The 13,366-nt window shown below is 40.6% G+C and overlaps 1 protein-coding gene across 1 annotated transcript; it reads left to right on the top strand.

Annotated features, from left to right (window-relative positions):
- Positions 1-9,566: 9,566 nt before the first annotated feature.
- On the top strand, positions 9,567-11,250 carry LOC129105181 (nuclear factor 7, ovary-like). Its single transcript, XM_054616068.1, has 2 exons — positions 9,567-9,728; positions 9,839-11,250. Exon 2 carries the CDS (start codon positions 9,856-9,858, stop codon positions 11,248-11,250), a length of 1,395 nt encoding a protein of 464 aa, XP_054472043.1. The 5' UTR covers positions 9,567-9,728; positions 9,839-9,855.
- The last annotated feature ends 2,116 nt before the right edge of the window (positions 11,251-13,366 follow it).

The raw sequence follows: 13,366 nt of genomic DNA, 5'->3' as shown, positions 1-13,366 counted from the left end.
GAACACGTGCTGCAGCATTCTGGATCAACTGTAAAGATCTAAGAGACCTATTAGAGCAGCCTGATAATAAGGAGTTACAGTAATCTAGTCTAGAGGTAACAAATGCATGAACTAGTTTTTCTGCATCACTTTGAGATGGGATTTGCCTGATTTTCGCAATGTTACGTAAATGAAAAAAGGCTGTCCTTGAGATCTGTTTTATACAAGAGTTAAAAGACAGATCCTGGTCAAAGATAACTCCAAGGTTCTTAACGGTAGTGCTGGATGCTAGAGCAATGCCATCTAGAGAAACTATATCGTTAGATAATTGATTTGACTTGTCCTAGTCGCAGCCATAACACTATGGAATCCAACAGTCTCATACATTTGGTCACAGCAGCCTTAAAGTGAGAGGAATCCAGCTATATACTCCATAGAGACCTATGTTAATTCAGACTTCAAAAGGATCTTGCACAGAGAACCGTACCCCGTTTCTAAATTGCCACTACAGCCACATTTTTAATACTGCAGACACAATTTTTACATATTCTTGTTCATCAAGTCATCCTGCCTCTCATGGTTTGGTATTTAGGGGAATATGAACTACGGTTTTATGACTAATCAGTAGTAGTTTGAGAGGTTTGACACAAAGAAAATTACACGCACACACAAACACAAATGACTTGGAGATATTCAGGCGAAGGAATTGTTATAACTCCTGTCTGTCTGTATGTCCGTCTCTCTATCTCTCAGTGTCTCTGTCACTCTGTCTGTCTGTCTGTTTTTCTGTCTCCCTCTCTTTGTCCGTCTCCTGTCTCTCTCTCTCTTTTTCTTTCTCTGTGTGTCTCTCTCTTTTCTCTTCCTATCTGTCTTTGTCTTCTGTCTGTCTGTCTGTCTGTCTGTCTGTCTGTCTGTCTCTCTATCTATCTGTATATCTATATATCTGTCTCTCTCACTGTCTGTCTGTATTTCTGTCGGTCTGTCTCTCACTGTCGGTCTGTCTCTCACTGTCTGTATGTCTCTCTCTCTCTCTCTCTCTCTCTCTCTCTTTGTCTGTCTTTCTCTCTCTTTTTTCTCTTCCTCTCTGTCTGTCTGTCTCTTTGTCTCTCTCTCTCTTTCTGTCTCTCTCTTACTCTCTAATCTCTGTTTCTCTATTTCTCAATCTCTACCTCTCTCTCACACATCATTTCTAATTTTCAGTTTTCTTCAATTAATTTAATTTCAATTTAATTCATACAGCCTCAATTTCATTTTTAACACTATCCACACAAATTACATGTCTATGTCTTCACAAGAGTCTTGGGATTCTCAAAATGAAGATATTAAATCAATACGACTTACAGATTTTAACTCAGAGAGTCTTGTTCAGGTAGAATCTTCTTCAGTTATGGCCAACAGTGACTTAGCACTACTACTACTACTACTACTACTACTACAACAACAATTTCTTCTACTACTATTTCTGATTAGACTGTTTCTCCTACTAAACCACTGATACTACAGTTTAACAGTTCAGCTTCCAGCTTTTTCTTCATTGTATTTCAGCTCTTTGCTTATTTTGATGATGCAGTTCAGCTTCCATCTTTGCCAGTTTTACAATTCATACCAGGTTTTTTCAACAGTGCAGTTCTTGGCTTTTTGGGCTTTTTCAGGAAAGTAATTTGAATATTCGACATTTTCAGCAATGCTGTTTGACTGATTACAGCTTTCAGCATTCCAACGCATTTTCTGCAGGAAATGCATTTGCTAGTATTATTTATGCGATTGGACTTGATTTTTTTTTTAAAATGTACCTCAAATGAACCCCAAACTAACCCTAAATGAACCTCAATGATACAGCTGTCTCAGAACTGTTAATATATGCAACGTCTTCGGTCAGTATCAGCCACACAGTCAAAATTTATTGTGAAATTTTCTAGTTATTATTATTAAGCCCGCAGGATTATATACTTAGTGCTGTTGCACAAGGCTTTACAGCCTTGTTGCTACACAGCCACAGAGAACAATTAAGGTGATTTATTTCAAACTCAAACTTTCAAACTGGGAGAGGACGGGAAAACATGGTCGCGCCAAATTAATTGAAATCAATAGAACAAAACTAGGCCTTGTTAACTCCTACCTCTGAAAACAAAACAAACAAAAGTCTTCAAAAAAATTGCTTCACCAAAATAAATACAGAGGTGACACTGTCCAATCATCCTCACCTTATTGTCATCCATCTCCCACCACAAACCTTAACAAGTTATCAACACAGGGTACATCCCAAGTCTCTTAAATTGCCTCCTCGTTTCCCTCACTTTTCCTTGCGTCTTAGTCCCTCCCACCAGGGATGCATGGAGAGACCAATTGAGGAGAAAAGAAACGAGGAAATGTGTTTCAAGAGACATGAGACGTCCTTTCCTCTGAAGTGTCACGTGAAGCGACGTATGTTTCTGATGACGGCGGCCGCTGAACACAGCTGATCGGCTGACAGTCGGCTCTAACAGCTGGAGAGACTTTTGATTTTGTTACTGCACACATGATTTCTGTACTAATAGTAATAATGAAACAAAGTAATCATCACTGTACTAATATTAATAATGAAACAAAGTCATCATCACTGTACTAATATTAATAATGAAACAAAGTCATCATCACTGTACTAATATTAATAATGAAACAAAGTAATCATCACTGTACTAATAATAATAAAACAAAGTAATCATCACTGTACTAATATTAATAATGAAACAAAGTCATCATCATTGTACTAATATTAATAATGAAACAAAGTCATCATCACTGTACTAATATTAATAAAGACACAAAGTAATCATCACTGTACGAATATTAATAATGAAACAAAGTAATCATCACTGTACTAATATTAATAATGAAACAAAGTAATCATCACTGCCAGAGTAGAAATGTATTTCTCTCTGCAGCCTGTTACCTGTTTAACAAACTGCATTGAGTATTTATACTGTGTTCTGTGTATTTATACTGTGTTCTGAGTCCTGTCCTCCTTTAGTTTTTATTTTCAGGTTCGCAAATTCATGCTGGTTATTACAATACATCCACTTTGTGTTTGATTTCTTCTTCATGATTAACTGTAATAATAACATTAAAATAAAACTAAATCAATAAACTAAGATTTTACAAAACATTAGTTTTATCTCTCAAATTCCAATAGATTAAAACAAATAAACAATTTTTTTTAATTTTTTTATTATCACCTTCAAAGTGATTTTGTTCTTCCTTCCCAAAATGTTTAATATTCAAAAGCTTTTAAAACCCTCACTCAGTAATTAAAGTTAAACCTAATTTAAAACATAAATAACCAAAACCCATTGACCAAACCACCTGCAAAAATGTCAGGTCCCGAGGACCTGAACAGGTCATCATCAGCTTCATCTTATGCTTCAGATAACGATGACCCCCCTAACCTTGTGGCTGCGGTGGTGGATTTGACTGACGATGTGCTTCCTGACTATGTCGCTCAAATTCAGAACACATCTTCCTCAGAACTTGCTAAATTAATGACAGATTTTGTTGCAGAAGCACAATCTACGTCACTTAAGGGCGAAGCTCGGACCAAAATGTTGGCCAACTTTGCTGTTGTGTGTCAGCACAGCTGAAAAACATGAGCTGCTACATCAGGCAGCAACTAAGTCCCACAAACAACAAATCACACTGTTACAGGAAGGAAATAAATCCCTTCAAATTCAGTGTGAAGAAGCCAAGCTAGATACAGACCAAGCTAAGACACAAATTAATGAGCTAACAGCTCAACTTAACGATCCTGGCTACGGATGAAATCAAGGAGTTAAAGTCCCAAAACAGAGCATATGACCTGCATATGGAAGCCGACCAAAAGCATAAAAAGCATATGCAGGAACAAGTGGAGGAAGCCACCCGCACGCTAACAGAGTCCTGCCAGCAACAAGAAGTCAAAGAAGAAGAACTGACCACTGCAGAAAGGGAGCTACAATACTCGGTTGAGATGCGCACGCGACAATCACACTTCAACCAAATTCTCCAACCGGAAAGGAGAGACCATCCACGCCCAAGGGAAGTACAAGGAGACTTCCCGGTGCAGCTTGGCTCGGTAGACCTCTTCGGGGCCAACGCGACCCCTCCAAACCCGGTAAGTAGACCCACTTTTCCACAGTCTTTCTTACCCTTGAATACCCAGGTTTCACAGGGCTTCTCTGACAGAGACTTAGATAAGGTTACCACGCTTCGAACCTGGTCCTACCGGTTCTCGTGACACAAGCACCTATCTGAAGGACATTGACTTCTATCTGTGGAAATTTCCCAATGCTTCCGTTGAAGATAGAATATACTTGATCAAGGTAACCTCTAGTGGTGAGGTTAGCATGTTCAAGGACATTAAGGCCTGCATTGCCGGGTATTGGAGAAAGAATTCTCCGACCTCTTGCCGCATACTGGCTTAACAGCCTCTTTGGCGATCAAACAGGGAAAAATGGAGTCTCCCCAACAGTATTACCAATGCCTTCTGCATGCCTATTTCAGTTCTTGACACGAACCAGGAATGGAAGAGGACATGCGCTTCAAATCTCTCTTTGTACAGAACCTCCATTATGCCACCAGTGGTCAGTTAGGTGTCATGGCAAACCCACATACCTTAACCAGTGAACAGTTACGCGGCCTCGCCTGTCTTTTTTTTTTTTTTGCGCAACAAAGACAATCTCCTAGGCCGAGAGAGACCATTCAAATTTACCATCAAACCATCACCCCACGGATTTCCAACGAAGAAAATTTCCACCTAACTCGTGGAAAAAACGTAAAACCCTTGACGGCAAAGGTAAAGAGAGATATAAGTCACCTAATGGTCCCCCAAGGAATAGGCAACAACAAGGACGGCCTTACCAGGATTCACCAAATGAGGAACCAAGGGTTGATAAATGCATCCCTGGCGGAAGACTAGCAACACAGATTGTAAGTCTAACCACCTGCTTTTAGCCCCAAAGAGATGAAAACTCTCTGGCGCTTTCTCAACGATGGATGGGTCCAACAACTCAGATAAGGGGGGTAATAAATCAGTCCCCCCAGCGCAGTTTTGGTGGTGCAAATTGACTCAAAGCACAAAGAAGGTAAGAAAGATCAGTACCAGGCCCAAGCGTTCCAAAATGATAGGTCTAGCGACCAAAATCAGGGGGGTCAGATGCCACTCCCCCCCACATGTCATCAGAGCTTTTCTACAAGCTGCAAACGGTAGCTTACCAGTCAAACAAGTACTTGAAACTCCACTCTTGATCACTGGAGGTCCAACCATATGCACCAACAGGGACTACGTTAAATGCAATGTCAGTGGTGAAACTGACTTTTGGACCAATGAGCTTTGTCCATCCAGTGTACGTGTCTCCTCTTAATGCCATCCCTCTTCTCATTGGCAAAGATCTTCTCAATTGATTCGAACCACTGATCGACTTCAAACACTTGGAGATCTGGGCACAGGTCCGCCGACCCCTGCCTATTCCTTTTTCCCGAAGCGCTGAAGGCAAGTGCTATGTCATTGAGAATGTACAGACCGATACACTAAATCAATTTGTTCCTCCCGACCAATTTGGAATGACCAATGTCATGAAAGTGCCACATTCTGACACAAATAGGCCAATAGCACGCTCTTGGCCCCCAAAAGAACTTGTTGAACAACATGACTCTTTTGTTTGCGCAGTAAAAACCACCATCAAAGCAGGTGAAAACAGCTCCAGGGTTGAAAATGGTATGGAACCCATGTCGGATCCCAACTCTCTTCCCAGCCCTCCCACCCCAGCAGTCTGCGATGACACTCGACCCCAGGCACCGGCTGCACATCCAACAGAACCGGTATCACCGGCTACTGCCTCTGTGGCGCTTATCTTTTTGGACTCTAACCATAAATCCATTCAAGCTCTAGGGTTTCGGTCACTCTCGTCCCTTAAAGTGCTGAAAAGTCTCTTGCTTGTTGTTTCCAATCCACTCACTTCTCCCGTTTGTGGTGCCTCGAAACCACAGGGGGGAAAAGCTGCTGCATGCCCATGACTCAAGATGTGCAGACGACACATAGTGCATCTAACCAGATTGCCTACTGGCCACGCATGCCAAAAGATGTGGCAGATTACATCAAAGGCTGCCTGGTTTGTTGCCAACTCCAACCGTCAAACACACTTAACAGAGCCCTCTTGACTATCTTGAAGAAATACCTTTGGGACATCTTCGCCCTTGTACAGAAACATCTGACCAAAAACACTGAAGGACGTTATTCTTACTACGACCAAAAGGCTTCCCATGGCGAGCTCGAAGTGGGGGACAAAGTGTTGTACGACACCTTTGCACAACCAACGGGAAAAGCCAGCCCAAACAAAGGAAGACTGCCTCGCAAATTCCTTTCCTGCTTAGGAATTACACTCCCCTGCTGTTTGCCAAACTAGGGTTAGTAAAGTCCGAAAAGAGCCAACCCTCAAATGGGTACACCAAAACCATTTGGCAGGGAAAACTGTGCCTTCAGTCAAGTTATAAATTGCAAAGAAAGTCAAAATTCAGGTGCCTTACCTCCAGTCAAGTCCACCATCCACAATGTTCATAGCCATTTAATGTTCCTGTTTAAAACAACGCAAAGAATGTGACTAGGTAGTTGGGGTTACCACTTAGGTTAAAAACCCAAGCAAATCCATTAAGATCAAAACCATAGGCTCAGTCGACTAGCCACCATCGGCCTTATCAGTCAGCTATGCTCACACACAACAGGAAACGGTGGTTATGTCTGACATGCTCTGTGAAATTTGATCGTCAATCGACAGCCTAGCAATAAGTAGGATTCTCCCATACCTTGTCCCTTTAACATTCAATGGCCTCGAGTTTTGGATTCCGCAAACCAGATTAACCTAACTAGATTAGAATACTCCTTTTAATCTGAGTAGTGGCATATTGGTTTTATATACGTATGCATGCTTAAGAACTAGACGTGTTTTCTTTTTTTCTCTACTAAGTTTTTTTGGTTTGTTTTATTATTAGAATTTTCCTGTAAAATACTTTCATGTCTAGCGACTGGATGTCGTTTAACCACTAAACAGAAATTCTATCAGAAACCCTCAAGAGTTATTAAGCTACCTTTAGCCTTACCTAGAATAACCAACAAGGTTTAATTATGTTTATGTCACACCAACTCTGGTCATAGGAAGTTGCTATGTAACCTGTTCTCCTCCACCTGTTACCACCCTTGCATCATCGGTCCGAAGCTCCTTGGACAACGACCATCGAACCGAGTGGGGGATATGACTAACAACCCAAGACATTCACCCCCCCCCCCCCCCCCACGGTATTTCATCTCTACAGAGGAGGTCTCAATACACTTTCGCAGAGACACTCCCAAAACCCCCACTCTATAAAGGCGTCAGGTCTGACACTCCGCAGGCTGAGAGGAAGATCTCAAGTCAAGATACGAAGTCTGCCCGGGAAATCCGAACCAATGAATAACCTTCTTCCTCTCCTCCCCCTCTTTTTTCTATCTGATAACTGAACATCTGGTCTTCCCAGGTCACATCATAAACTACTTGGGTCAAGGAAACAGGAACTGACCCTTAGTGTCTTGCAATTATTCTCTGTAGCTCGGTATAACTCTGTATACGTCTTTGGAATATTCAATAACCCCAATCAACGTATGTCACAATTGATCTCAAGAAAACCTGTCTTTGTCCTGTGTTTCTAGAGTGGGAAAAAGAGTTAAAAACATTTCACGTTTTTCTAACTGGACTAATCATGAGACCATCCTTTGATATCCTGTGACCACACTGCCACCCAGTGGTCAATTGGTGATAACACATGTCGTATCTGCATAACCGATGTTAAACCCTGTATATTAAGCGTATGTAACTGAAATTCCATTTCTGTATCCATACAAGTGAGTAGGGTTTATTAAGCTCATAGTGAAGAAAAGTATGCAGGTTATTTGTTTTAAATGTTAGATTAGTTAAGTTACCAAACAAGAACACACTGAACGGCAATTTCCTTTGTTCATTCTCTTGTCCTTTTTGTTTTTGTCCTTCTAAGGTTTGTCTTGTTGTGTTGGGGAGCTTCATACAAGCTCCCGTTATTTTATTTTAGAACAGCAATTTTTTGTCAGTACTTTTCTCCTCAAAACTCCTTTGAGCATCTTATAATTATTCTTTTTAAGCAAGCCTTATTTTGTTTTAGTGTATATCTGTTGACCTTGTGAGATATCAACTTGAATTATTATCGTTAGGCCAAACGAGTTTAGTTTGAGTATATCAACGAGTAGCCTAATTTATAAAATCATTCAGAGCAATAACCCACTCCAAACACCACCGGAGACTGAGATCTGCTTGCCAATCCGTCTCGCCACTACAGAGGGTGAAACTCAGAAACACTTTTGCCAACTCACTGGGTGAGCTTTCAGAAGAACCGCTGAGAATCAACGCTCCCGCGAGCCCTTCACCGGCATTCCTTCGCTTCACCGACGGAAACAACTTACGTTCGGAGGGACGTGAGCCGACTCAGAGGGCCGCAGAAATGGCTGTTTGAACCCCTGCAAAGTCATCTGGACACCGCTACTCACAGTAGGAACAATCAACTTCAATATGATCCAGGGTTGGTGTCGGGTATATAAAAGCTCGGAGAAATAATAATTTAGATTGACCGGGTAGATTAGGGATAGGAGAAAGAGGAGACCTCAACTTTTCTTCACTATCTGATATGATATTGCCTGTTTATCTGAAATCAATTCATTCCTGATTTGTATTCTTGTTTAATTATTAATCTCATCCATTCATTTAATCCCTGTAGAAATAAATTACTCATTTATCGCCAAGTCGTTGTCTGTCATATTGATTCAAGGTGGGAACTATGAGGTCACTGAAATCAGGATTTACGCCTGAGATATTGAGACTGGATAATTTGTTACCAAATTATTGATTGTATTTTTATTATTTTCTCCTATTTAGGATTTAGCAATTTTTAACGTAAGCAATATTTTAATTTTAACGTAGTTATTAACAACGCTACATGAATAATAATTAAATTCCTCCACTTCATTCAACCTGCATTCAAACTTTGAAACCATCATAACTTGTGCCTGCTGCACTCTATCAGTCCACATAACAGCAATGAATCAATGCTTTGGACTGAGACACACCTCAGTGTTACAAGCGATCCAACAACATTCAGCAGAGGAGGTGTGACAAAGCTCCACCCCTCACCTGACTCACCTGAGACAAACCAGGAAATGTATTCACCCAAATTATAAGACTTTCATTGCACATCATATCCCTCTCCAACAATACTCCACGTTTGCCCTTTCCTTTGATGTTCCATGGTCCTCCATACCCAGAATATTCCCAGGATCTTACTAAATTATATTTAAACTGTTCCACTTCATTCAACCTGCATTCAAACTTTGAAACCATCATACATTTTACAACAGCCTGCTGCTCTCTTATCAGTCTACATATCCAGCAATGAATCAATACTTTGGAATGAGACACACCTCAGTGTTACAAGTGATCCAACAACATTCAGCAGAGGAGGTGTGACAAAGCTCCACCCCTCACCTGACTCACCTGAAACAAACCAGGAAACAGTTTATTATTCGTCCTCACTAAAGAGAGACACACAGACTGAAAACCAGACGATCAGATTCATCTTCAGAACAAACTAACAACTTCATCTGAGTGAGTTCAGCTACAGGAGAGAAAAGAGGAAAACTACAACACTGCTGCTTCAACCTGCTGACACTCCACACACTGAACGTGAGTTTGACTAAAAACACGACTCAAAGTTAAAGTAGATTTCAGTGAAGTTAGTAGAGGAGGGAGGTGGAGCCATGACTGACTGTTCTTTCTGTCTGCTGTGTTTTCAGCTTCACTCAGAGACAAAATGGCTTCCAGATCAGAGGAGGATCTCTGCTGTCCGGTCTGTCATGAAGTCTTTAGAGATCCTGTTCTTCTGTCATGTAGCCACAGCTTCTGTAAAGACTGTCTGAAGAGCTGGTGGAGAGAGAAACCAACACAGGAGTGTCCAGTTTGTAAGAGAAGATCTTCAAGGGAAGAACCACCTTATAATCTGGTGTTAAAGAACCTGTGTGAGAGTTTCTTACAGGAGAGAGATCAGAGAGCTTCAGAGGCTCTCTGCAGTCTGCACTCTGAGAAACTCAAACTCTTCTGTCTGGACCATCAGCAGCCAGTGTGTGTCGTCTGCAGAGATTCAGAGAAACACACCAACCACAGATTCAGACCCATCGATGAAGCTGCTCAACAACACAAGAAGAAACTTCAGGAAACTCTGGAGCCCTTAAAGGAGAAGTTAAAGGTTTGTGAACAAGTTAAAGTGAAGTTTGATCAAACAGCAGAACACATGAAGGTCCAGGCCCGACGCACAGAGAGGCAGATTCAGGATCAGTTTAAGAAGCTCCACCAGTTTCTAGAGGAGGAAGAGGAGGCCAGGATGGCTGCACTGAGGGAGGAAGAGGAGCAGAAGAGTCAGATGATGAAGGAGAAGATGGAGGCTCTGAGCAGAGAGATAGCAGCTCTTTCAGACACAGTCAGAGCCACAGAGGACGAGCTGAGAGCTGAAGACGTCTCATTCCTCAACAACTACAAGGCTGCAGTGGAAAGAGTCCAGCAGCGCCCCCTGCTGGAGGATCCACAGCTGCTCTCAGGAGCTCTGATAGACGAGGCCAAACACCTGGGCAACCTGACCTTCAACATCTGGAACAAGATGAAGGACATGGTCTCCTACACTCCTCTGGTTCTGGACCCAAACACTGCTGATCCAGAACTCATCCTGTCTGAAGATCTGACCAGTGTGAGACTAGGAGAGAGACAGCAGCTTCCTGATAATCCAGAGAGGATTGATAAATACTGGTCTGTTCTGGGCTCTGAGGGCTTTAACTCAGGGACTCACAGCTGGGATGTTGATGTTGGAGACAGTACAGTCTGGTTACTGGGTGTGTTAGCAGAGTCTGTCCAGAGGAAGGGAGGCATACAGTCTGGATTATGGAGTATATGGTTCAATAAAGGTAAATACTCAGCACTGTCACTACCAGGTCCAGTCACTGATCTCAAAGTGCAGAAGGAGCTCCAGAGGATCAGAGTGAATCTGGACTGGAACAGAGGAAAGCTGTCGTTCTCTGATCCTGATACTAACACACACATACACACCTTCACACACACTTTCACTGAGAGGATGTTTCCATACATTAACACTGTTGATAAACTGAAGATATTACCAATGAAGATCAGTGTGACAGTGGAACAGAGCAGTTATTCATAAAGAGAATTATTATATTCATTATAATGTCTATTTCTTAAAAGGGAACAGTCACTGAATTGAACCTGTTGAGCTTCACCTGTCCTTCTGCTGTTTCATTAATCCAAACACATGTTTATCTTTGTTTTCAGTCATTGTTTCATTATAGTTTTTATTTATCATTATTTTGTTATAAAAAATCTGCTATTGTCTATTGTTGACCTTTATTACATTATATCAATTTTGATGACACTTTCATCCAAAGCAACTTACATGGATGCAATCCAAATTTTGCAAGAATCATTTATGTACATAAATATAATAAATATGCTGAACTGTTTCAAGTGCTTCGTTTAGAAACAATAAGAGAAAACGGAAGACTGTTTTGTTTGTGTTAAATGATTTCACTCAGGATTTCTGAGTGAAATCTTTATGTTTAGTTAGTTTAGTTTATTTGTATTGCTACTGTGCCATTTTGAATTTCTGTTCATTTTTGATTTTGACACGTGATTGTAATAAAGACCAGAAGACACTTCTAAGCAGCCCACTGTTCCTCAGGGATGGGTTAAATGCAGAAGCTAAATTGAATGTATATAAATGTATGTACATTGACGATTAAAGCTGATTATTATCATTATTATTATCATTATTAATTATTAATTATTAATTATTAATTATTAATTATTAATTATTAATTATTAATTATTAATTATTGATTATTGATTATTGATTATTAATTATTAATTATGTTTGAGTGCCCTATCATTGTTCAGATCTAACAAACTTTATATTAAGTTCTAGTTCAGATTATAAAGTTGACAATTATTATAATAATTGTTTAATTACATGAAATGTTTACAATTTATACAATTTGAAAAAATACATACGAACGATTTTCTATTTGATGCAACATGGTAAGGAGACATTTTACAAACAATAAGAACAATAAAGCACGAGGAGCAGCAGCACGTGGACGAAACCAAGCAGATTATTCTTGGGTGACATGAATATGGAGCATTTAGGGAATATTTTGTTTCTACCTCGATTACACCAAATAATCAACTCACCATGGATCCAGAACTGTAAAATAATAACTTCTCGAGCCGTTTTATTCACACTACAGCCAAACTTTCCCTGCAGAGACGCTTGTGCTTCATATGAGATCCATCCAATTCAACAACAGTCCTCAGATTCCTGCCTCCCAAAAATGAACCGTGTGATATCCAATAAAAGCAACTTAATGTGAAGCAAAAACAATGACAACAAAGGAAGCAGCTACCTATCTTCTCTACAGATCAATGAATGACATTTCACCCTCCCAGCCTCACCCAACTGGAATCTTCCCACTGCACAGGTAAGATTAGGGCGAGGCAAACAGATACGAAGCATCAAGAATACATAGTGCATTCATTTAAGGTTTTGTAGTTACCAATGAAATTAGAATGCAGCTATGGGCATACATACACCAAATGGAACAGAATTTATTTCCCTGCAGAATAACTTCTTTCCTCCTACTCCCACAGTTAAACAGAACACAGCCCTTCACTGCTGAGCGCACCTAATGATGCAAACCTGTGTTCACTATCAGTGATTTAGCATGAAAAGCATGCATACCACCAAGCATGAAGTCTGATAGAAAAAGCATCACAGCGGATATGATGATCTACTCGGCCAAAATAGAAAACGTCTCACATAAAAACTCCAAATGACACATTAATTTGCCATGAAATTGAAATGGTGTTGGGAACCATCAGCATCCACAGAGCCAGTCTGTCCGGTCCCGTTATGGGGCAGGTGGTTGAACATATTGCATATCACCAGAGGAGGTGCGTATTGATCCCTAAAGCGGTATTTTAGCAAAATACCACACGGCAGATTTATTATGCACATCTGGTAGAGTTATAATGCGCATAATCTCACAGACACCCCAAAACTGTTGATGGACTTGCAGAAGGTTATTTAGTATCAGGGCTGTTGAAAGATAACAAGTCTGAAATGCTTAAACAGTCTAATACAAAGTACTGTTTTTTGTTTTTTTGCAGGAAAAACAGCAGAGCAATAAAAGCATTACAAGCTGTGAGTTTGAATCAGTTTAGGTTGCCTGCTGTTCCACACAGTGAAGACAAACCCGATAAAATAG

Source organism: Anoplopoma fimbria, chromosome 17 (genome assembly GCF_027596085.1).
Source record: "Anoplopoma fimbria isolate UVic2021 breed Golden Eagle Sablefish chromosome 17, Afim_UVic_2022, whole genome shotgun sequence".
Classification (NCBI taxonomy): domain Eukaryota; kingdom Metazoa; phylum Chordata; class Actinopteri; order Perciformes; family Anoplopomatidae; genus Anoplopoma; species Anoplopoma fimbria.
This window is presented reverse-complemented; position numbering and strand designations above follow the sequence as displayed.